General features: G+C 37.0%; 5 protein-coding genes across 8 annotated transcripts in view; 2 read left to right on the top strand and 3 right to left on the bottom strand.

Annotated features, from left to right (window-relative positions):
- Positions 1-215: 215 nt before the first annotated feature.
- On the top strand, positions 216-3,975 carry LOC111490532. The gene is made up of 3 exons (XM_023139176.1): positions 216-568; positions 1,907-2,037; positions 2,790-3,975. The coding sequence occupies exons 1-3, from the start codon at positions 449-451 to the stop codon at positions 3,595-3,597; spliced, it is 1,059 nt and encodes a 352-aa protein (XP_022994944.1). The 5' UTR covers positions 216-448; the 3' UTR covers positions 3,598-3,975.
- Positions 3,976-4,670: 695 nt separating this feature from the next.
- LOC111490035 (dolichyl-diphosphooligosaccharide--protein glycosyltransferase subunit STT3B-like) lies at positions 4,671-9,155 on the bottom strand. Its single transcript, XM_023138466.1, has 6 exons — positions 7,988-9,155; positions 6,629-7,165; positions 5,917-6,371; positions 5,676-5,798; positions 5,491-5,550; positions 4,671-4,977 (listed from the first exon to the last, which is right to left on the bottom strand). The coding sequence occupies exons 1-6, from the start codon at positions 8,924-8,926 to the stop codon at positions 4,848-4,850; spliced, it is 2,244 nt and encodes a 747-aa protein (XP_022994234.1). The 5' UTR covers positions 8,927-9,155; the 3' UTR covers positions 4,671-4,847.
- An 898-nt stretch (positions 9,156-10,053) lies between these two features.
- LOC111490037 (succinate--CoA ligase [ADP-forming] subunit alpha, mitochondrial) lies at positions 10,054-14,762 on the bottom strand. Its single transcript, XM_023138472.1, has 7 exons — positions 14,372-14,762; positions 13,475-13,684; positions 12,322-12,492; positions 12,090-12,213; positions 11,815-11,876; positions 10,941-11,022; positions 10,054-10,444 (listed from the first exon to the last, which is right to left on the bottom strand). The coding sequence occupies exons 1-7, from the start codon at positions 14,606-14,608 to the stop codon at positions 10,305-10,307; spliced, it is 1,026 nt and encodes a 341-aa protein (XP_022994240.1). The 5' UTR covers positions 14,609-14,762; the 3' UTR covers positions 10,054-10,304.
- A 1,133-nt stretch (positions 14,763-15,895) lies between these two features.
- LOC111490036 (DNA-binding protein RHL1-like) lies at positions 15,896-23,361 on the top strand. Of its 4 annotated transcripts, none has more exons than XM_023138471.1 (12): positions 15,896-16,278; positions 17,355-17,465; positions 17,600-17,686; positions 18,819-19,030; positions 20,376-20,496; positions 20,615-20,803; positions 20,969-21,008; positions 21,094-21,107; positions 21,213-21,258; positions 21,677-21,711; positions 22,517-22,555; positions 22,944-23,361. In XM_023138471.1, exons 1-12 carry the CDS (start codon positions 15,958-15,960, stop codon positions 22,968-22,970), a joined length of 1,242 nt encoding a protein of 413 aa, XP_022994239.1. In that variant the 5' UTR covers positions 15,896-15,957; the 3' UTR covers positions 22,971-23,361. The 4 variants fall into 4 exon arrangements, with proteins under 4 accessions (XP_022994239.1, XP_022994236.1, XP_022994237.1 ...); XM_023138468.1 differs by having other exon boundaries at positions 21,213-21,290; XM_023138469.1 differs by having other exon boundaries at positions 21,094-21,143.
- A 554-nt stretch (positions 23,362-23,915) lies between these two features.
- Positions 23,916-24,257, bottom strand: part of LOC111490212 (probable metal-nicotianamine transporter YSL7) — a 5,670-nt gene continuing 5,328 nt past the window's right edge. Inside the window, exon 7 of the mRNA XM_023138743.1 lies at positions 23,916-24,219. The gene's annotated coding sequence lies outside the window, so the exon portion shown is untranslated. The remainder of the gene's footprint in view (positions 24,220-24,257) is intronic.

The following is a 24,257-nucleotide window of genomic DNA, read 5'->3' as shown; positions in this document are numbered from 1 at the left end:
ATTTTGAACATAATAAGCTCTCTTGAGAGTTTTCTATCAATATAAACTCTAGATCATTGACTTTCATCCTCCAAATATACACTTAATGGTAATTTCTACAAATATATTTTTTTTTTGGTAAAATAAATATTTCAAGTTAATAACGTCAAAGAGAATCAAAGTTAAGTTTGGTTCATTGGATTGACCGAGTTGAGGGGTCGGCGCGTATTATGATTTTAAGAATGAAGAACAGTATTAGGTACTTCAAATTTACAGCTTTTGGATGGCAAATCCAATCATTCTCTCCCACTTCCCATTGCTTTTAATTGATCTTTAAATTTTCTTCATCGGAGCAAACGGCGCCTTTTGAGTGGTAGGTGTTGCTAGGTGAAGATTTCCTCCGATCGTAAGATCAGATCCTTCCTCCCAAATTCGATTGAAGACGAATTCGAAGAAGAAGTTCGTGTAGATGTCCCCGTCAAATAGTTCGTCAAGTGGAGTTAGTGGACATGGCGGACCGAATTACATAGAACATCAAATTTCCAAAATGGATACTCTCGCCGGCATCGCCATTAAGTATGGAGTCGAGGTACCTTTCATTTTCCTTTTCCTTTTCCTTTTCCTTCTTCGATTTTTGCCTATTCTTCTGTCGGTTTAGCTTTATATTCTCTTTTGTTGTGTTTTTTCCTCGAGTTTTGGCGATTCTTTCTCTTGTCATACCGTATCAATTAACGGTTGACTTGATTCGATTTTGGAGGTCTGATAAATCATTGCTCTAAGTTCGTTTTTATCGCTGAAAGTATTTCAAAATCTTTGAATTTAGATTCTGATTCAACGGTGATTTCAGCACGTCTTATTGCAGAAATCTTCATTAGTTATCGAAAACTATTCCGATTTAGGCATATGTATATTGTGAAAACAATAGTTCATTTTCGAGGATTCAATTGAATCAGTGTGTTTAACTTCGTTTGGAAACACAGTAAGGCTTCCGTTAGGGCGAAATATTCGCGAGTTTCTGTATTTCCAATTCCATGAGCATTGTTTCTCTACTCGACGTAATTTAACAATGATCTGATGCTCCAAATAGATTTCTTCAGCTCTGAACTATGTCAGTTCAGAGGTGACTTCGATCGGTTGCATTTGGCTGAAGGCAAAGTTGATCAAGCCAAACATTAGAAAGTTCGTATTAGATTTCATTTGCTCAGATTCTTGTTAATTAAGATGCCAGGATGTCTGGATGAATAAATAGATTCTTTTTTCTTTTTCAAATTCCATCTTGCTTGCTGAATTTGCAATCATATTCTTTGAAATTGGTAATGTGTCTTTACTCTTTAGTATATAAAATTCTAGTGATGTTATTAGCAAGCTTATGCTTACTGAGAAGTTTGTGTGACCAATCAATATCCATAGTGTTGATCTTAGGCTCATCAATCTATCTGGGATCTTAGGTTATTAGCAACCTCATCAATCCATAGTGTATATTACTTATAGCTTATTCAATTGTTATGATAGTAAAGCTGAAAATGGTCATATATATAGCGAACGACTATTTACAAGGAAAAAAAACTTGGTAGAGATATATATGGTAGATAGTTATATATAGTAGGTGGTTGTGTGTGATGTATAGGTTTATCACATACAACCACCTACTATGTATAACTATCTACCATATATATATCTATATAGTAAACTGAGACAGTGCTTTCAAAACTTATTTCTGCATTCTTTGTATTCTTCCTACTAAATTCTACTACCGTACATTCTTGAAGTCATCAATATAAACCTTTAATCAATATTTTTCTCCTGTATTTTCTCTCTTCTATTCTTTGTGTTCATCTAGATTGAGTGTGTACGTTGTTGTGTGATCCTAATTGTTTTTCCCATCCTGATGCTCTTAATTTCATTTCTCACTTTCATTTCTCACTAGGTGGCTGACATCAGGAGGTTGAATGGCTTGGCAGCAGATCTTCAAATGTTTGCTTTGAAGAAATTGAGAATTCCTCTACCAGGAAGACATCCACCATCACCCAGCTTGTCTGATGCTTCTACTGTTACAGGGTATTCCTTGTGAATTTCTAGATGAGTTTATATCTTTCTATTATTAAGCTTTCTGTTTGCCTATATTTTCTGATCATACTTCATGTGTGGAAACGTGATTTAGTATTATGGCGCTTAAAGTAAATTTAGCGTATGCACATTGAGGCTTTGGTTAGGGGTGGGAAATGGGAATCTTAAGAATCTTATTGTAACATACTTTAGAAAACCAAGGAATTGCTCATGTGGTTAGCTAGTTTCAAGTTGTAGACATGTTTTATAGGATTATGGCGCTGTCTGAGTCATGCTAACAACTTACGTCGCAGTGAATACGTTTATTATTTTTAAATTTGAATATGGTGAATGCGAAGGTGGTTATAAATTATGACATTTGCACGGAATACCTTACATGCCTAGAGAACATAATATCGGTTTGAAGTATGCATTTCAACGTTTTCTTATTCTAATGATTGAAATTTGCACCATAAGCATCTCATGCAGCATGTTATCTTGAGAATTGATATAATTTCCTATTTCTTGGAGTTTCCAACTGACTTCCTTCCTTGATTTTGTTTGAAAAGTATCATCCCGAAGTAGTAATATAGTTGAATATATGTCGAAAATTTTATAATTGTTCAACTTTGTACAAATATTATAATTTTAACGATTTGATTCAGATGGTATAATCTGTTCTCCTTGGACTGTGGATTGGACATTATCCAGAAAATTTACTGTTCAGGTTTGTCTAAATATAGATTTTGCTAAATGTATTGCAGAAGTGGATCTGTAAATGAAGAACCTCTACATCTAGGCCAACCAACTGATATGCTAAACTCTTTGCAATCTTCAAGATTGAAATCACCGAACCCGAAAGCCTCCCCTGCCATGAGCACATTACAAAAATATTATGGTCTAGTGTCACGAACAGTCGAGAATGCTCCCAAAGGAATGGAGATGGCATTATACAAAACTGAGAACTCAAATTTCATTGATGATGGGTTGTTTCCCAAAACCTCTGAGCTTTCTACACCACCTTCAAACATTCACTCGAAGACCAGGAAATACGCCGGTAGTATCTGGCCTGAGAACGACTCAATAACCGAACATCTATTATGTACAGAACCTGGAGATGGAGAGAGTGAAAAATCTGATGAGAAGCTGGTTCGCAGGCGTCAAAAGGCTGAAAATGGCGTTGGCGCCCCAGAAAGATCGTCGAAGGGCGAGAATAGTGGCGGAAGCTTCTTTTCTGGTTCAAATGGGAAGAGTTTAGCCATGAGGCTAAAATCAGTTAGCAGATCAATGTTGCTATCGGATTCGGATCCAGTTCGGATAAACTCGATTCCAGTAGGATTAGGAGATGCTATAATTACTGATGGCATTTCTGAAGTTCATAAATCACTAAGTACATCAAACCTGAGAGACCAAGATAGCAGTAGCAGCAGTTCAGCATCTGTGTGGGCAACAACAAGGTGGAGTTTAAAGCCGGACTTGCAAGCTCTCTCAAGTGCTTCAATCACAAAGCCACTCTTCGATGGTTTGCCAAATCCAATCACAGGGCGCAGGAACAAAGCAGCTCTTGATTAACCAAGGTCATAAAAACTGTGTTCATATTCGCATTCATCGAACTGCTTCATTCTTTTGGTGTGGCCCGAAAATTCTTTTGCAAGTGTTATTACAGGAATGTATAGGTAGGGATGCGAAATAAGAGAAAGATGGATTGTTCGAGGAAGTTAACACTGGTGAATACTACACCAACATATATATATTCTTTTTGTTGAAGATTGAGTCGTGTGGGGTGCGTGGCAATGCTTACTGTGAGTAGCGTATTTTCAACCTGACGCTATATCTTAAAATACGTACTTTATTTGTACTTAAAAAGATATTTGTTGTCATCAACTATTATATTTCCACAAAAAAATTGCTAAGACTCATTATTGAAGTTAGATTGTTTGTTGTCGTTAACTATTGAGTTTCCATGAAAATATAGCTACAACTTATTTCGATGGTATAGAATATTTGTTGTTATTAACTATTAAATTTCCATGAAAATATATCTAGAACACATCAGTTGGTTGTTGTTAACCATCAAGATTTTTTCTTTTTATTATTATTTTTATTTTTATTTTTATTTTGTAGTCTTTATTATTAAGTTTCCTTGAAAATAAACTTAGAATTTATTGATTTTTTTCGTGAAAGTATATCTGAAATTCTGTTCGTTCGAGAGTTATAATCGTTATTGAAGTACAAATTGTTAACCTAACTAAGACCATAATTAAACTACTAGATTATTTGTGTCACCAACTATAAAATATTCACGAAAATATAGCTAAAGCTCATTATCAAAGTGCCAGATTATTTGGTGTTACTAATTTCATTAACATATAACTAGAAACAGGTATATGATCACTTACAAAATCTGGGTGAGTGATACGATTATTCAGCTTACAATAAATGAATTACTGGGTTCATCCAAAATATATATATATATATATCTTAATTAGTTAAATTATTCGTTCGTAAGTGCACTATTCAACCTCGTGGTTGACTTCTAAAAGTATTAAGAAACCAAGAATTGGACTTGGTTGCATCAGCATGGCTATATGTTCGTGAATCTAACCATGTTTCAATCAAAGGAATGAATCAATCATTCATGAATCTCTGAAAAGATCTCAAAACATTGACGGATTGAATACTAAGGCTCAAGTTATAAGCAAAATTTCAGTTTAATTTGTTTTCCCTAGCATAACACTATTTCAAGAGTTGCACTCAGAGTTCGTTCTACTAAGCTATAGTAGTAGCTGTTCTAAATAGAGGAAGGGGAAAGGAACGAACAATCACCACCTGTTATTTGGTGGTTTAACTCTATAAATACGAACTATCCAATTAGATGTGGTGAACGCCTCTTCCAAGTGCTCAAGTTTGATGTCCTTGTTACCTATTTCAACTCCTCTAGCACGATCATACCTGCCATCCATCATATATCATAGATAACCCAAGTCAGGCAAGCCATTAACGAACGACACTAGTTACATAACAACAACAAAGGAACAGAGTTTTAAAATTCTACATCGAAAAGAACCGATGGATACGTGTTTCATGACATGAACGAGTTACTATGGTCCTAAGTCAACCTCTCTTACCGGTTCTAGTCCTACAGGTTTCCACTGAAGTTTCTTAAGTAGCCCTTGAAGAGTTCATTTATTCTCTTCGTTTTCAAAGATATACTGACTGTAGGTATCTTAGATATGAAATGCACGAAATGCATTAGTTATTGCTAACCATATACATCTTTGGGGTGCATATGGATATTCATTCCTATCATCAGCAAGAACAAGCTTGTGATATGGACGTAGATGATATATTAGCCTATATGTTCAGTCCTATCTGACTATGTCAATAACATGTGCTGCTTTCATCAAGAAAATATCGAGCTCATAAATTTTCTATACGCTTAATGACGATTGATTTTGAACTTACCCAGGAGGCTTGCCATATTCTGTTACTAGCTCGCCAAACCGATAATATGAAAGCTTGTACCTGGTGACCAAGTAAAAGGTGTAAGTGTAACATAGAACACAAAATCCACATTACCTCGTATAAGAAGATATGAAATGTAGCAATACAAATGCACGTAAATCGTATTCCAATGCTAAGGAACTTACATAAGACAATTCAACATCTTGGGAGCTGCCCCTTTGTCGACTCGATATTCTCCATTTACCAGATAATCAGGTTCTTTAATTACAGGGAAAACACCACCTCCAATTCTCACCATCCACAAAAATCTAGCATGACATGACGCACAATTTTCGTCAAATAAGATAAATAATATGACACATGATGCAATCTGAAAATATGTATTGAATAGGCAAGATTACTTTATTCAAAGAAACAAATTCTTACTTGTTAATATCATCAGATGAATAGCCAGTCACACCACCAAAGACAACTAGCACATAATCCACATCGAGTGATCTCATTATTTCGTAAGCCTCATCTTCATACGAAGACATTGCACGTCCAACAGTAGCGATGTGTGTGTTATTCCAGGTATTGTTGTCGACAATGACAGTTCTGTTTCCCATTGCTGTGATTTGGTACCCATAATCCCACCATGACATCACCTTGGCATCTTGAGGAGTATTCTGTCTGAGCCAAAAGTATGCCTCACGGTAGTCATCAAAGATAACCCTGTTACCATGGGCGCCCCGTGCAGACAAGACAATTGATGGAGATGAATAAGCTTCTGAGGTGACCCATGTACAATGGGTTGCATACCTTGAAAGCAAGTAAAAAGCACCAAAGAGCAGCGCAATAGCACCATTCCTTTGGAAAGGCTGGGATTGATCAAGAGATGCCTGTTGGTTGCATGGGAGGGGGAGAGAAGAATTAATCCAGCTCAAGAAAAAATATGATCCCTTTTCAAGTATATATAGAAACAATCATATAATTTTAAGTGCATAAACAACCAGAATGAAGAGAGTTCATCTTTTGACATATTAGTGCAACTCGAAATGATTCATTAAGACAAATGAAGATTAGGTGGGATTATAAAAAATGTACAAACGACGATGTTGAGCCGACATAAAAGGCAGATAAACAGAGCTAGACTTACCTTAGAGGAACTCTTCACATTGCTGGCTCCTTTGCTAGAACTAATCTGAGCAACCTTCGGTTTCGCCCTCGCTAACTGGGTCAAGTTCTTTATTGTAGCAGAGACAGCTATAGCACTGATAAGACATACTGCAGGCGTAGCAACAAGAATTAACCTGACCATAACTCCGGCAAAGTACATGCTAGTAAGACCATACATGACGATGAAAATTGTTGCATCGGACAAGCGCTTGAAGCAAAAATAGAGACCAGCTGGGAAAAGGAAAAGCAAAATGTGGAAGTCAAACATGAAAGATGACCAAGCTGTGGGTTGATGCTCAGAAACAGATGCTATTATAGGTATGTGATCTTTTGCATATGTTGGATCCAAAAGAGAATAGAACCGGCCAGCCCATGGGGATATATACCCCGAGGCAGTGCCAACTCCCAAAGCAATGGTACCCACCGCAACTGCACTGGTCACAGTGATCTTCAAGAAGGATTGAAACAATTTAATATCGCTCAGCATGTACTTCACCCAGTCCAAGAAGTAAAAGACCTGTAATGGAGGCCGATTAGTTCAATGAATAAAATAGAATACATAAAGCTTTCTCTCTTCACTTCCCAGATCCCACCACACCACGGTAGCTACAGACCATTATTTCATGTGGGCAAAAAATGTACAGTGTACAACGTAAGACAAACAAAGCTAAAGCAAACTGCCCAAGCCCACTGCTAGCAGATACTGTCCTCTTTGAGCTTCTTTTCAAGGTTTTTTTAAAATGCGTATTAGGGAGAGGTTTTCACACCCTTATAAGGAATGTTTCGTTCCCCTCTCCAACTTATGTGGGATCTAACAATTCACCCACTTGGGGGCCTAGCGTCCTCGCTGACATACCGCTTGGTATCTGGCTCTCTAATACCATTTGTAATCGGCCAAAGCGGACAATATCTGCTAGGGAGGGCTTGAAAAACTAAAGTTTTTTTTTTTTTTTTTTAATGTGGTAACTGAATAATAAACTACAGACATACAACACCTTTTTACATTTGTGATTTTATGCCCCATCTCAACCCATGTGCAGATTATACGTGCCCCCAATGCCATAATTCTAGACAGTTCAAGGATTTTTACGTATAAAGCTCTCCACCCAAGAACATTATTACCAAGTGGAAAGCACCCAATCAATGGGGCCACTCCTTGGGTAAAAACATAAATACTTTACATTGAAACGTTTCTTTTCCTACCCTTGCAATCAATGTAATGACATGACAAGTAAAATTTTGCCTTCTCCCAAGATTATGCCACACTTCATCATATGACGAACAGAATCAACAAAAGAGAATAACAAAATCAACAAAAGAGATAATATAGAATTACAACCTGAATCAAAAAGAAGACGCCCATCGCAGCCATATGCTCCCCAGATTGAACATGCTGAAAACCAACAAAACGAATCTGCATGGCAAGCAACATTCCCAAGATGTACATACAATTATACGCCACATATAATCGCATTGAGTATCTGCCCGTTATCAGAAGAACCAGCACATAAAGTGGAATCAAGTTAATTATAAACACATAGCCACCCCACGCTGAAACCATGTAAAAGTACCCAAAAGCCGAGGCTAGAGCCCAAGCAACAGATCCAGTATTTACCGCCTTCACGAATAGATAGAAAGTCAATAACAACGCAAAAATGGCGACACCTTCATTATCGTACGATCCCGCAACAGATCTCGAAATGTAGCCTGGACAAATTGCAATCAAAGCGGCTGCAACAAGTCCAGCACCCGAGTCCCAGATTTCTTTACCGAAAAAGTACGCAACCAATGTAGTATTTGACGCGAAAAATGGAGCCGTCAATACACAGACCTCACGGATATGCACGGCGAACTTCAGAAACCGTAGTCCCCAATAGATAATAGCGGCCGTGACCATAAGTCCAGGATAGAGCGTACCTCCAATGATTCGACCGAGAGGATACCAACTCTCGGAATCAAACCAATTCCAGAATTCGTAAAAGCCCTTCTGCGTGAGGAAGAGCGTAGTTCGGTAATTGAAGTATGGATCAAACTCATGGATCATCGATTCATATCGCAGAACACTGAAAAGCCTAGTAATGAAGGCCAAAACATAAACGAGGCAAAGGATCGAGACGCGGATCAGAAGCTCTTGTTGCTTGGTCTTAAGCTTAAACGATTTGAAAGACAAAATGTTGAACAGATCAGATTTAGCATTCGGCGCCATGGTTGCAGAGTTGGTCGAGTTATTCGATCCAGATTTAACAGAACCATTGACAGGATCGGTCTTCCCAACCATGATTGAAGAAATTAAAGGAAATGTAATAATTTAAAATCGCGATAAGGAAATTGAAATTCGGGTCAACGCTGCGAAATTGCCATGGAAGGGTTTGGAAATGGAGAAATGGAGCAAAACCCTAGAATTAAACAAGAGAGAGGAAGGAGAATAAAAGGCAGAGCTGAATCTAGAGACTGATACTTAAAAGCGCAGAGGAGAAGAACTACACTGAATCTGGTTTTGTTCCAGAGGAGGACGAGTTGGCGATACTATCACTGGGTTCTGAATTTACCTATTTGGGCTTCATATTGGGCTTTTGAGAATTTCTGGGCTTCATATTGGGCTTGGAGAATGTCTGGGCTTCATATTGGGCTTGGGCATTCAGATATCTTTGCACCAATCCATTTTAAGATGTCTACGTCATTTACCCTCTTAGTTCTCAAATGGGTTATTACCTTACCTCGATTGGCCCAACGAAAGAACGCTATAAAAGAATGACTCAAGATTTTCACTTGAGGCGGATTAGGGAAGTGAGCTTCATTCAATGGAATGCTTTGTTTTGTTGGTTCAGAGGGTCCGATTGTTTCGATTTAGTGTGTAGGGAGGCAGCCTTTGTTGTTGGTGTGAATAATTATCGTTCTTTTGAATATTTAATGAATGTCTTTTTGTTTTTTTAATCATTTCCTCGAATGAAAGCTTATCTATTCTAGCTTAGATTAAGATCACAAGGGTACCAAGAAACAACTCGTACCAAAACCAATGAAAAGTAAGTAGATAATCTTATGTATTTGTATGGAAGGGAAAAAAAAGTGAATTTTGGTAAGTTTTAATCAATTTAGTGAATTTATAAGATCCTTAATTTGTCCCTAATCGTTATACCATGTTGCGATGTTGGATCAAGTTTTTACCCTTTATCATTCAACATAACAAGAGAAAAAATGCGCATGCGCAACATTCGTTTCTAGATACTCCTAATATCATTAACCTATTTTACGATATGGTGTACCGAGAAGCCTTCAAATTTGAAACGATATCACGATTGTACCAAACCAAGATTCTATTCATAGGCTTCATTTAAGTAAGATTTAAACACTTGGTAGTAAAACTTGACGAATTTTGTTTAAAACGATATAATGGGAGGCAAATGATGATGGCAGTAATAACAACTTGATATAAAACAGATAATTGAATCAAACATAAAAGTATCTCCATGCGAGTTTTAAAATGAATCTCAGCAGTAAGAGGCTGAAACATTGAATGCCTCAAAAAATATCTTCATATGAAAAGTTGGGTGTACCTTATTGAAGATTTTACACCATTTTCTTCAGGTGGAAGCAGGAACTCCAAATTTTGTGCAAAATGGAACGAACTACGAAACTCTGAAATATGAGCTTTTGATTTAACTGACAAGGCCTCTCTGTTTGAAGACGTCAAGCATTGCAACGCCAATTTTCGCAGGCGACTCCACCACTGTTACTCCAGCTTCTCGCAGTGTCTTGATTTTGTCTTGGGCGGTACCTTTTCCACCCGAAACAATCGCTGCAAAATCCAAAAGTCTCTATTATCGACGCGATATATGCAGAAATGATGGACACGCATATAAATATGTTTCTCTTTTCGGGGATGCAGGCTGAGGACCGATATCTTCTCATTGTTCACTAAGAATTAAAAGGGGTACACGATATATGTGAAATCCTACATCGGTTGAGGAGGTGAACTAAACATTTCTCATAAGAGTGTGGAAACCTATCCTTGGCATACACGTTTTAAAACCTTGAGGGGAAGCCCAAAAGGGAAAGCCCAAAGAGAACAATATCTACTAGTAGTGGACTTGAACTGATACAAATGGTATTAGAGACAGTTATTGGGCGGTGTGCCAACGAGGACGCTGAGCCCTCTTAGGGTGTGAAAACCTCTCCCTAGCAGACGCGTTTTGAAAAACATCGAGGGGGAACGGTTCTAACTCAAAGGTGGAGGTTAGAAACTAATCAAACACTAATATAAAGGGAAATAATCAATGTAAAATTTTACATACCACCAGCATGACCCATGCGACGGCCTGGGGGAGCAGTAAGGCCAGCAATGAAGCCAACGATAGGCTTCTCAGTCCCACTTTCCTGTTATAACACAATAAACTCCTCAGAACTTGAAATTACAGTGCAGTATTTAATAACACATGGGTCAACAAGTCTAATTCATTTGAACAATCCATTACAAAGACCACATTAGTTCTTCCAAGCGACAGAGATAAAGCTATATAATTCAAAAGTCGTAGCGAAAACTACACCCTTGAAATGGAAATTTAGTGCATCAAAGAATATTTGGAAAAAAGAGTATACAAATTTTTTCGACATTATTGTTTACCAAGCTATATCTTGGTGTAAACTATCTAATATTTTTACTTCCTATAGTTATACCTCCCTCGTTGCAAATTGGGAAGGTCATTTGTAAACATCATGGATATTACATCCATTTTGAAAATTTCAATTATCAATGAAATTGTCTCTTATAAAAAAAAAAAAAAAAAAAAAAAACTACAACCTTAGGAGTGGAAATTTAGTACATATATTAGAGAATCTTAGGAAGCCCATGCAAATATTATCTGTTTCAAAACTTCCTCCTAAGAGTCAATGAAAGTCTTTTTCTTAAAGCAATTAACCAGTAGCACTAAAAATGTGCAATAATGTCATGCGTGTAGGATTGTCACAGAAAACTTAAATGTGCAATAAAATATGAATATAACGGTTCAGAAGAACATTATAAAGTAAAATATGTGAAGGGGAATGAATAAATCTAGAGCTAATCAATAAAAGCAGCAATGAACTTCCAAGTTTTTTGATGATGATGAGATCAAATGAAATATGCTCAGATAGCTATACTTAAAGTAAAATAAAGTAAAAGGACAGAACCTTTATCAAAGCAGCAGCATCCTCTTCCGCAGTCCCACCAATTTCTCCAATTAGAACAATACCTGAATGCGCATGAGGCATCGTGTCAGACTCTAGAGATTACCATACCTTTCTTGTAATTAGTAATATTTACCATAAAAGTTAGAACAAGCGGAGGAGAGAAATAATAACTAAACATGATTCACCAATCCAGCCAATTTATTATCATCCATTCATAATATTTTATACCGTTCGGTCAATTTGCAAACAGACCAATAAACCAAAACATGAATAACCTTCTGTCTGAGGATCAGCAAGGAACTTCTCAATGCAATCAACAAAGTTCGTCCCGTTGAAGGGATCCCCTCCAATACCTACGCACGTGGATTGTCCAAGGCCAACAGCAGTAGTTTGGAAAACCTAAGCATCACATATCATGGGGCATTGAAAGATTAAAAAAAATAGTTAAAAATAAAAATAACGAAAAAACTCGCTCTACTTTCAAGATAGTAACACAGTAAAACTCACCGCTTCATAGGTCAAGGTGCCAGATCGTGATACAATGCCAATGCGCCCAGGTTTGTGGATGTACCCAGGCATAATTCCAATTTTACACTCTCCAGGCTTGATAATACCAGGGCAGTTAGGGCCAATCAACCTAGTTTTAGATTGTTTGTTTAAAGCAGCCTTAACTCTTACCTGAAATTCATACATATTAGATTTGTTTAGCGTTTTGATTAGGAGGTTGAATGAACTAACTCAGACACGGTTTTAATCAGAACAAATAGTCAACACGTACGTAATAGAACTGTTAAAATAATTTTAGCTTGGAGTGCAAAATCTAAACAAGTAAACATTTCAATAGAACTACTTTCAATCACTACTGTAGCTAGTTATCTGGAACAGGGCACGTCCATTCAAGAAACAAAGGGGAGGGCATGATAGGTCCATGGTTTCAATTAGCTCTAAAATATGGTAGTAAATATAGATTATTGTCATATGGTATAATGACTTGTCCTTTTCCATTCCAGCTAACAGAGGCGATAGTAGCGTCTTGTTTCGTCCTTTTTGGCTTATAATCCAATAACAAGCTACTCTTGTAGACTATGTCGAATGCCTTTTGTATAAAAACAAAAGTAAATTTGAATTATAATCATATGATATAGGTGACCCGTCTTCTACCATTCAAGTTAACCAGCCATGATGTAGCTTCTTCTTTGGCTTATAATCCAAGTACAAAATTAGTTTTGTACATCGTTCTTGAATATGGTATCGACGAAATCTACTTTCTGGTCCTGGGGCCTCTTCTTTAACATCTTTTGTGGATTGAGACGCTAGTTGCTATCATAAATGTTCATGCACTAGATCTATCCAAAACCTACCTTTAGTTTCACACTTTAAGACTTTCTTCAATTACCCGTTCCTTTTATTAGTAACTTTCAGGGTTCTTTTTTCCTTCATCTTTTAATTTGCCTCTTTTATCTCACCCTCTGTTGGTTTGGCCATCCCACAAACTTTTCACACATCATAAGCTGTCATTTTCTAGATACAAGCAATTAGTACTTTCACAAATAAAAAGGACAGACACTCTGTAATGAAATGTTCCAAATAGATTGCCAATTCTTCTGTATTGCAAAGCATATGAACCAATCCAGGCAGGCATATGTCAAATTTCACTTACCATATCATGCTGTGGGACCCCTTCCGTTATACAAACTACAAGATCTAGCTCAGCTTCCATCGCCTCCAAGATAGCTGCTGCAGCAAACGGCGGAGGGACATAAATTACTGATGCATTGGCCTTCGTTTCAGCTTTGGCTTCAGCGACTGTGTTAAAAACAGGGAGACCCAAGTGTTCGGTTCCACCCTTCTTGGGCGTTACACCACCGACCTAATTCAACAAATAGCATGGCTTAAGAACTGATGATCTCCACTTTTATCAAAAAACCATTGATGAACAATAAGAAACTGAGGAAAATCAGGAACCAATAAAAGAGAAAACTGAAGGAATGCCAGGCTTTGAAAGTCAGATTATACTGTATAGATGGGCAGATAAAAGAAGAAAAAATTGCAACCTAATTTACATTTAAATAAAGCACTGTTTAGTGCAGATCCCATGAGCTTAAGTACGGAGACAAAAATTGCACATAGGTCACGAGAAACAAGCCAATACTTGCAATTAAGAGGCGACATGGCCCGTCAAAAAGCATTTTTAATGAACTATCGTTCTCTCGGCTCTCGCCTTTAGGTTCCCAAGTTCATTTCTAAACCTGTATAACGAGTAAATTCGCTGTCCGACATAAAGCCAGATCCGTCACATCCAGTGATTTTCTATAGCCAAATTGAATTGCAAATCAAATCTATAGTAGTGTCACACTGTTCTGTTCTATCAGATGATTAAGGATCGTGAGGCAATCATTTCGAAATACCTTCCCATTGCTGGGACGGAAAGCGGGAAATTAATGGAGAGAAAGACTTTCAATAAAGTCTATAAACAGCGGAAATCATTCTAAAAATTTAAAAACGTAAATCTTGAGATTAAAAGGCATCACGCTACACCATGGAACAAGAGAAATACCATTTTCGTGCCATATTCGATTGCCTGCTCAGTGTGGAAGGTACCATTTTTACCAGTGATCCCTTGACATATGACGCGAGTGTTTTTATCTACGAATACCGCCGGCGGTGGTGGCGGTGCAGCTGCGTAATGCCGAATCTGCGACGCCGCCTGCGAAAACAAGGAGGATGATGAAGATGAAGAAGCTTTTCGATTAATGGCCGATCCTATGAGCTTGGCAACGGCTTGACAACCCATCGTGTTACTTCGATTCGATTCTCTGCTGGGCGCAGCCGCCTTGTTCAGAGTATCACGAACTCGGAAATATTTTGCCTTCTCCGCACTCGCCTCCTCTCTCTCGCTCTTTCTTTCCTTTCCCTTTTACTTGTTTCCTTTTCTTTTTCCTTCTTCTCTGCCTCGCTTCCCATCTTTGAATTCCCCCTTTCTAGTTTCTCCACGCTGGTTCGGTTTGGACGGCCGTTCCATCGTTACGGTTTGGGCTTATTATTTTCTGGGCCTTCTGTTTTTTGAGGATTGGGCCTTCTATTTGGGCCCATTCATTCTATTTTGGTCCCGTGGGCTTCAACTCCGCGCTGGTTGGATTTGGATGCCTGTTCCGTCGTTACGGTTTGGGCTTATTGTTTTCTGGGCCTTCTGTTTTTGGATGATTGTGCCTTCTGTTTGGGCCCGTGGCCTTCAATTTTGGGCCGTTGCCTCCCATCTTGGGCCCGTTGCCTTCAATTTTGGGTCCGTGGGCTTCAACTTTGGGCTTCGTTTTATGTCATTTGATATACAACTCTGAAAAACATCCAATTAAAATAATAATACAAAGAATATGGATGATATATGATTCCAATACGTAAGGTCGATGGGTCATCTCAAAAAAAGTAATGTAATAAAGCATTAAGACTGATGGATTCATAATTAGATAAATCTATTCATAGAATGGAACAAAAAAACCAAGAGCCCCAAAACAATAAAAACCAAGAAGATTGATTGAAAAACCCTTTTTAAAAATAATTCAAATTGTTGTTAAAGGAATAGGGGTTGGAAAAACGAAATTTTGAGTAGGGTTGGATTACGAACCATATTCAAGTCAACGACCCAACTAATCTATTTTTCAAGTTTAGTTGAATTGGGTCGAACTCATCCGAATTTTTGGGCTTGAGTTGGATTGTAAATCATATTCAAATCAACAAATTTAACTAACCTATTTTTTTAGATTTAGTTGGTTAGATCGTCCGTTCAAAATTATTTTAGAATGGTTAGGTATTGGCAAAGTTTCAACTCATAGACTGAATTTAATTTATCTAACCCAAGCTATACCAAACAAACATTCAATTTGGCCCATCGAGTCATGAGCATCCTCAATTATTATTGTTAAAATAATGAATAAAAATAGGCCAAGACATTAATTCTAAAAAAACGTTGATGGTAATATTATAATTTTTTAAGGGTTTTAAATAAAGAATGCATATTTTTTTTTAGAATTTAATGAATGATTTTTAACCCAAAAAAAAGAAAAAAAACTAAAACTAAAAGAGGAAAGAAGGCTCGAGGGATCCGAGAATAGACAGTGGGTCTGCAGCCCACTACCATCATCAGAAATGGCGCGAGGATCATCGTCTTCCAAGACGAACAAAGCGAACGCAGAGCTCGAACCGGAGATTGCAGCGCGAAAGCGGCTTAAGAAGCTCGCATTTTCCAATAATCTACTTTCAGGAACTCAGGCAAAGCCCCAGGCATGTCTGTGTCCTTCCGCAGCCGTTCTGAAGCACAATGGCAAAGACATTGTCAAGAAATCTCACCGAAAGAACAGATTCCTCTTCTCGTTTTCAGGCTTGCTCGCCCCCGTCAGTGGAGGCAAGATTGGTGAGCTCAAGGATTTGGGATCCAAGAATCCAATTCTCTACCTCGAATTTCCTCAGGTTTGTCTTGTTTGAATGCTCTTAACGCCTTTATGTTTCTATCTGATTAAAAAGGTTTCTACAGTCTTCTTCGCTTTCTTTTCCATATTGATTTCTAGGGGACGATCTAGATACTGTTATCAAAAGTCTAAAGGGTAAGGATAAGCATTGTAACATGCCCCTGCCATTGCTGACTCAATGGGGCCTATGGAGTGAGATCAAACTCTAGTTGGTAAGGTAAAATTATAATTGGAAATGTAGATATTAAGCAAGAAGGAAACATATTTTTTGGCACAACAAATTATAATCCATAATTTAATCTACTAGATTTGTGAGATTCAAGAGAAGGTGGATTATTGGAAGTTGCAAATCCCAGTCAACAATTTTTTTTATTCCCCAAGCATTTGAAGACCTAAACAAGTGATAAATCTTTTTATTGTTGAATTGAAGCATAATGGGTTTGGAATCTGCTGAGTAATGTCATTCAATTATTGATCAGTGAAGTACATTTGATTAGTCAATACTGCAAAATTGAAGAACAAGCTTTCAACCATGACCTTACATGAACAAGATTTGTTCTATAGGTTGTACAACCATGTCTTCGAGTTCTAGAGAGACCACATGATTATTTTGTTTCATGTAAATAAAATTAATTGGTTACTTTGAAGTTTGTATTTTAACGATAAGTCGTGATTAATATCACATTATCTATCAGTCGCTCTATAATTATCAGTATTCAATAAAAATAATTTACAATCTAATTAATCATTGTTTTACTTAACTCATATCTCCAATGATATTTTTTCTTCTTGTGTATCAGTTTGATCTTAAAAAGAGAAAATGAGATGCTGGGCTCAGCATTTGAGTCCTAGTTAAACTCATTTGACCATTATAGCTTTAAACCGAGTAAATTTATGATGGTTGTTGTTGTTATTCGCTTATTATTTACTTTCGCCTTATTTTGAGGTGTAAATTGCTTTCCTCTACTTTCCGCCAATATCCATTGATTTATTTCTTGAATGCTGATGTAGATTTTATGTGGTCATTAAGAATCAAGTGGTGGAGTCGTTCTGACTTCTATTTCTTTTGCTTTTCAGGGACGTATGAAGTTGTTTGGAACTATAATGTATCCGAAGAACAGATATTTGACTTTGCAGTTTTCTAGAGGAGGAAAGAATGTGACATGTGAAGATTATTTTGATAATATGGTTAGTCACTATAAAAAAATATAAAAAAAATCCCCAGAAAAAAATTCACTGTCAAATGTCTAGTTTAACACTGTTCTGGTGTAAACACTACCTTTTCTTGGTATTTAAAGAAGCCTTCTTTTCTCTGACTGCAGATTGTCTTTTCTGATGCATGGTGGATTGGAACAAAAGATGAAAATTGGGAGGAGGCTCGTCTCGATTTTCCGAAAGAATTGTCTATGGTAAGTTTTTGGATAATTTTTAGGTTCTTAAAGTGCAATCTCCTTATAGTTTCTCGAGTACTCCTACTATTCCGGTGTAAAATTATTGCAAGGATCTCTATTGGGTAAAATTTAACCACAGCAAAGGACCAAATTTTGGTATCACAATCTCGATTCTCAAGATCATTTATGGAGCAGAAGAGTGGAAATGCTTCCTCATCTGAGGGTCACAGAATAATTTTATGCTGTGAGAGGACAATAATTTTTGTTGTCTAAACTTTTTAATTTCCTTGATTGACCATTTAGCAAAAAAGTAAGAAACTTAACTGGGCAGAGTCCTTACTGTTATAAACAGTCGCTGTTTCATAAAGTTCATGGTTTTTAACTTGTAACTCTACTTGGGACCTCCATGAAGCTGATTTTATTGTTTTAAGAAACCTAATTTACTATTTCTAATTTTCTTATTATGTTTTTATATTGAAGTTATCCGTTGGGCTGGTCAATATCATTGCTTAGATTACTGTTTGGTCCATATTTGTGTACTTGTTCTTCCAGTCCTGTGGATTTTTCTTATTATATATATTTTTCCTTTAGTCCGCTTTTACCACTTGTAATTAGGTAGAATAATTGTATATATTCTAGTGCCATATCTTTCTATGGAGGATTATATATGTAACGGCTCAAGCCCACCGCTAGTAGATATTATCCTCTTCGGGCTTTCCCTTTCGGGCTTCCCCTCAAAGCTTTAAAACGCGTCTTTCAGAGTTACATAGCGGAAACGGTGCTCATCCAGATACTGTCATTTTTGGGTTTCCCTTATGGCTTCCCCATTACGCATTTGCTTGGGAAAGGTTTCCACACCCTTATAAAGGGTGTTTCGTTCTCCTCCCCAACCAATGGATTGTGATATCCCACATTGGTTGGGGAGGAGAACGAAACACTCTTTATAAGGGTGTGGAAACCTCTCCCTAGTAGACGTATTTTAAAAACCTTGAGGGGAAGCTCGAAAGGGAAAGCCCAAAGAGGACAATATCTGCTAGCGGTGGGCCTGAGCCGTTACAATATATGAAGCTTCTTGTATGGTTGCTTTGGTGGGTCTGCACTGTTTTATTTGGTTCAGAAAATTTGCCAACTTCTAGCTGTTATACGTCAGGTACACAGTGGAGAATATGATTTTAATGGTGGTGCTGGTGTTGTCACTACGATTAAGCCGGGTGCTCAAAAGAAGGGAATCAACCGTGTTGAAGAAAATTCCCTTAAAGGAGAACATGGAGACGACTTAGTAGACCTTGAAGACAACATGACAACTCCTATAAAGACTACGCCAGTTAGACATTCCGAAAGATCTGCCGGAAAAGTATTCAAGTATTACCCGTTGCATATATTGTTACTGTGTGAATATTATATTATTACCAATAAGGCAGAAAGCAATAGGGTTTCTTGTCAGATAATTTTTTGCATCAAATGTCATTTCATCAGCTGTCCATTCTAGGATTGGTAGAATATTATGCCGCATGACCAAATTATATTTACATGTTTGGCACTTGATTTATGCTTTTAAAAGTTTGAACTTTAAAATCTATTTTTCAAAGAGTTCCACAGGGTTTTAGCTTGTCTTGGATTTTCTTAGGTGCGTTCTATAGGTTTGTGGTGTTTGCTGTTTTTTGAGGGGTTTGGTCGGGAAGAAATTGTCTTCAAGAAATTGAGAACTCTTGAGAGGAAGCGAGGGATCTTATTATTTCATAGCCACCTATTAAGCTTCTGATGTTTCTTGAAGCTGAGACTGCGATTGGAAATTAAGAAACTAGCCACTAAAATGTGTTACCATATCAAAGGAAAATACATAGGTTTACCAAGAATTCGAGAGGCTTACTGTTCCCTATAAAGCTCGTTAACTAATTATTAATATACCTCTTATAAAAAGAATTAATAATTGATAATACCATTACTAATATTCCTAGTTTTAAACATTTTTTCAATCATCTTATCATTTCTATGATCTTAGCTAATTGGGGAGCCTTTTTAACTTTGGCTTTTGGGAGGCTTTTGCCTTGAGTTATGTATCTTGTTAAAGAAGAAAATTAGTTTGGAATGTCCACGTTAAGTTCTTCACATTCATGGAGAAATTGCCACAACTTTGCACCATTGTGGTATCATTATATCCGTTTCTACAGTCCTCTATTCTTCCTAAACGTTGTAGGATCAATTTACGGTATGGGAAATTGGCAGAAGCAAACTAGAAATTGGGAAGGCTATCAGTACAAATAGCATCTAGATTGATGGCATTGCCCGTGTCGAGTAATAACTACACATACTCTAGGTAAAGTGGACGAATGAAACTGCATTGATCCTAGATGTTTCTTGAGCTCAACTACCTTAAGACCGTTCAGACTTTCAGATTCTTTCCCTTCATCATTCAGGTCGTGCTGATTGCTAGGCAGTAGTAAATTGCTTTGTATCTATAATTCTTACAAGGCTATACAAGCATGAACTAACCAACTGAATTATTGAATCCATTTTTTCTCAGGTTGGTAGACAAATAGTTTTTCTACAAGTTCACAGATCAAATATGAGTTAACTGCAACTTCTTGATTCCCGAATATTCCTATTCGTGTTGAAGCTTATTTCAGTTAATTCAAATGACCATGTTTTTGTGTTTCTGTCGAGCAAAATAATTTCATTGTTAAATTTATTTCCTTTTCTTGTCAAGTTTTGCAGAGGCTTCTTCTGAGGAGGATGAGTCTGCTGGCACTTGCGATGATTTGTCTGAAGGGGAAGAAAAGAATGTTGTCATACATGAACCTTCAATCGGAGATCATGCTAGTGAAAATGTCCTGTTCATAATTCTTGAGTAGTTTGTTTTAATTCATTTTCTTATCTCTGCAGCTTTCAATTTCTGTTGATTCAATCTTAACTTTCATGCTTGTTGCTCTTAATCGATTACTACAGACGGAAGATATCTCTGTTGATTCTAAAGATGTAGATGCTGTAGAAAAATCTCCAATTCTTCAAGGTGATCAAGAATCAATTTCTAAGACTAAAAGAAGTTCTCGGGCTAAGGGAAATGCTCAGAGTAGTAATCGTGGTATACTCGTCCAGCCTACATTGCATAGTTTGTTCAAGAAAGTGGAGGAGAAGGTAATATCTGAAGTCCTTCAATTAAATATGTTGAGATAGGTTGCGGTTTCGAATCCATTTACTGATGAAACTGCATAAATCTCTCGATCTTTCGCCAATAAATGCTCCAAAATGTCGTATCTTTAAGGTTCATATTTATTTACAATGAATGCCTACTGTTTTCAGAGGACACCAAGAAGGTCAAAGAGATCTTCAACATCTAAAGGTTCTAATTTTCGTCATTGATTTTATTATCATGATCATGGGAATACTACAATAACATCAAAATCTGAAATTTTGGTTTTCTACAGTTTTTGCCCAAAAGGTACAGCTTTCTGGTTCAAAGCGAAAGATTGACCAGGTGATACATCTTATAATTTTTTTTTATTCTCCGGGAAATAACCATAATGGATCGTTTTGTATTTTTCAGGACGAAGGATCAAGGAAAAGGAGGGTTGTCCGGGTTCAGGACGATGGTCAATCTCGCATGCTTTCTCTATTTACTTCAGTTATTTCTCAAACAGGCTTATATATTGTCATAATTAGCTTGCTAAGAATTTGTCACCTCTCTTGTATGCTGGTTCTCATGGAAATTCTAAATATGGTTGCTCTCGAAATTGTAGTAGATCTAATAGTAGTTTTTCAATTCCACAAGATAGACGTGCATTTTGTATTCTGACTAATTTTCGTTTGCTGTCTAATCGCTACATATAATACATACTTTTATGTTTCCAACCGACTCTACTAGCGGTAAGTACTTATATTTGGCATCGGTTCATGCAAATTTGGGTTCTGTAGTTACCTAGTGTAGCTTTATAATCACCCTGAGCTGATTGAGTTTATATATCGTGTTTACATTGTCAATTGATGTATAGCTGCTCTTTGAATTTGCAGGAGGAAAAGTCACGAGGAAGGATACAGAATATGAGGTATTAGTGCCATTTGTACAAATTGTTCTTTTAAATGATTTGTTGCGTTATTAACTTATGGCTGCAACGACCAGAAGTATCTTAATAGAAATGAACTTAGCTGCTGGTGGTTTCCAAATCAAACTAATCAAAATAGTATTAAGCTTCGGGCCAGTTTCAGATCCTTTCAAGAAAGCTGACTGTGTAGTGAAGAAACCGACTTCTCAAGAGACCAGTAAGCTCTGTCAACTCCTTCTCCCAGCCTAATCAAATTAATCACAGAAATCAAACCCAACCAGCTATATCAAACTCTCCCGATCATTCTGCTCCGCGTTCCAACACTCGGTGATCGTGGCTTCCTTCTTAAGAGAGATTGAAAAGGGCTGGAAAGCAAACACAAACAAATTGTTCCCCACCCACTTGTCACGCAGAACTGGATTCTTTCACCACAATTAACTTTAAAACTCACATGGTTGACTAACAGAACACTTTTTTTAGCAATCTCCACCACCCAATGTCTAGATTTGGAGGCACCTTTAGGAGCAAGGGATAGCCACCCGAGGGGCTCACAGCCTTAAAGACTCGCGATTTCTCTTCTCCACAGAGCGTTTTCTTCTCGAGTGAACCTCCACAGCCATTTTAAGGGGGTCGTTTGTTTGCTTCATGGACCTTATGCCGAGACTCCTTAACAAATTTCTCACTAGAGTGAATCTTAGTGGCCATTCCTTCTTTTGTCGAAGGCTCTAGAAAACTTGATGAGTGTGGCATGAAATGGCTGACGGATTAGATCATTATATACTAAATATGGCTTATCTATATCTTGTAGGTTGAAGATGACATTGAAGAGTTGTCGAGCTCTCAAGAGGTAAGTGTTCACTACCTATTTATTATATAGCCATCTACATACTTCTCCCATGATTTCCAGAATATTGGATTGGAAGTTAGTTGGGCCATAGGTTTGTACTCATTTTGGAGTCTGATGTAATTATTTGGCTGAACTACTCTTTTGCTACTAATTATTTGGCCTAACCCCTACCCCATGTAATCTTCTTATTTTCGTGCCTCGCACCATGTTTGTCGAAAAGTCGTCATTTCTATATTGGATAATTATCTATTTCATGTAAAGTTAAGAACATAACATGTTCTCCACATGCCTAAATATAGTTTTAACTGACCATATTCCTTGAGTTTCTTGTATGAATATTAGATTAGGATCTTGCACAGTTTTACTCACAATTTTGCTTGTCATTTAGGACACTGATGAAGATTGGACAAGTTGAGGTCAATACATTCTACAATTGGTAAGCCACAGCAGCAGCTAGGATGCATTGCAGAGGTTATTATATTCGAAGTAAGAGAATGCTCTACCAGTTTCTTTGAAAAGCTGCTGGCTTACTGAAATTAAAGGAATTTAACCATAAAATAATATTAAAGTCGAGTTTTTATCATACTGTTAGTCATGTAAAAATTCTGTTTTTGATATACCAGAGAGAAACTGTTACCCTTTTCTTGGGTTTAGAGGAAATTTTCAGCTTAAAAGTACAAAAGTATCCACAAGATTTGTATGCAATTTATAAACTCTCAATCGTCTGTACTGTATGTATGTATTATGGTATTATGAAATTTTCTATATTTTATGTTAAATTTAGACCTCAACAATATTTACGAGTACTATTAGATATTAAGATCTGATAGTATATCAAGTAATGAGGTAATTTCCACAACATCTTGACCAACAATTTCTTCTCCATTTGAGGGTCCAACCCATACAAGGGTCTATTTGACAAACTATTCATGTCTGTGTTACATGAAGTTGCTTTTAAACATTAAGCTACTCGTCCAATTGGCCTCTTCTTCGATTGTTGCTTGGGCAATAGCAGCAAACTACAGGCTCGAGAGACCTCTGTGCTTGAAAGAAAGAAAGAAGGGAAGAGCTCTCTAACTTACGCAATCGGTAGAACACAGAGGAAGAACCTACTTGATTTCTACAAGCTCGAGAGACTTCCTTACCTTAAAGACAGAAGGAAAGAGGTACTCTCGGACTTACGCAATTAGACACAGGGGAAGAACGTACTTAACTTTTTTATTTCGTCCTTTACATATGCATTTAGAGTGTGTATAAAATTTTATTGGATGATTACAATATTTGAAAACGTAAGCTAATCAAAAGACTATCCTATCCAAGAGTTCGCAACACTAAGAAGTTGAACATGACATGAATTCAAAACTCAAAACGAAAGTAAACTTCACATGTACATAAATAAATTTCTGTCTTTTTTTTTCACTGTTCTATGCAGCATAAATACATGACACAACAAGACCATATGTTTCATCATTGTCTGGTAAAATTTTACCTACTTCTTCCACTTTCTATCTACCGATCAACAGAATGAACCCTGGCCCTCCAATGCCCCAAAGAAACTAAAATAAGAGGCTGTTCTATAACATCAACAAACCAAAAGGAGGACGGAGCCTATAGAGATGAATTTAGCTACCACAAAGCTACAGAGAAATTAAAAAAAAAAAAAAAAAAAAAAAAAAAAAAAAAAAAAAAAAAAAAAAAAAAA

Source organism: Cucurbita maxima, unplaced genomic scaffold (genome assembly GCF_002738345.1).
Source record: "Cucurbita maxima cultivar Rimu unplaced genomic scaffold, Cmax_1.0 Cma_Scf00015, whole genome shotgun sequence".
Taxonomy (NCBI): Eukaryota; Viridiplantae; Streptophyta; class Magnoliopsida; order Cucurbitales; family Cucurbitaceae; genus Cucurbita; species Cucurbita maxima.
The sequence above is the reverse complement of the archived record's forward strand: the minus strand, read 5'-3'. Positions and strand labels throughout refer to the sequence as shown.

Excerpts from the sequence above, each read along its gene's own strand:
- LOC111490532 (XM_023139176.1), top strand. The coding sequence starts at position 449 with ATGTCCCCGTCAAATAGTTCGTCAAGTGGAGTTAGTGGACATGGCGGA. Across the intron at positions 569-1,906 it reads CCATTAAGTATGGAGTCGAG|GTGGCTGACATCAGGAGGTT; the intron begins GTACCTTTCATT and ends ATTTCTCACTAG. Across the intron at positions 2,038-2,789 it reads GATGCTTCTACTGTTACAGG|AAGTGGATCTGTAAATGAAG; the intron begins GTATTCCTTGTG and ends AATGTATTGCAG.
- LOC111490035 (XM_023138466.1), bottom strand. The coding sequence starts at position 8,926 with ATGGTTGGGAAGACCGATCCTGTCAATGGTTCTGTTAAATCTGGATCG. Across the intron at positions 5,551-5,675 it reads AAGATGTTGAATTGTCTTAT|GTACAAGCTTTCATATTATC; the intron begins GTAAGTTCCTTA and ends CTTGGTCACCAG. Across the intron at positions 4,978-5,490 it reads GAATATGGCAAGCCTCCTGG|GTATGATCGTGCTAGAGGAG; the intron begins GTAAGTTCAAAA and ends GATGGATGGCAG.
- LOC111490037 (XM_023138472.1), bottom strand. The coding sequence starts at position 14,608 with ATGGGTTGTCAAGCCGTTGCCAAGCTCATAGGATCGGCCATTAATCGA. Across the intron at positions 13,685-14,371 it reads TCGAATATGGCACGAAAATG|GTCGGTGGTGTAACGCCCAA; the intron begins GTATTTCTCTTG and ends TTGTTGAATTAG. Across the intron at positions 12,214-12,321 it reads GCACCTTGACCTATGAAGCG|GTTTTCCAAACTACTGCTGT; the intron begins GTGAGTTTTACT and ends TGTGATGCTTAG.
- LOC111490036 (XM_023138467.1), top strand. The coding sequence starts at position 15,958 with ATGGCGCGAGGATCATCGTCTTCCAAGACGAACAAAGCGAACGCAGAG. Across the intron at positions 21,144-21,212 it reads CAAAGCGAAAGATTGACCAG|GACGAAGGATCAAGGAAAAG; the intron begins GTGATACATCTT and ends TGTATTTTTCAG. Across the intron at positions 21,291-21,676 it reads TGCTTTCTCTATTTACTTCA|GAGGAAAAGTCACGAGGAAG; the intron begins GTTATTTCTCAA and ends TTGAATTTGCAG.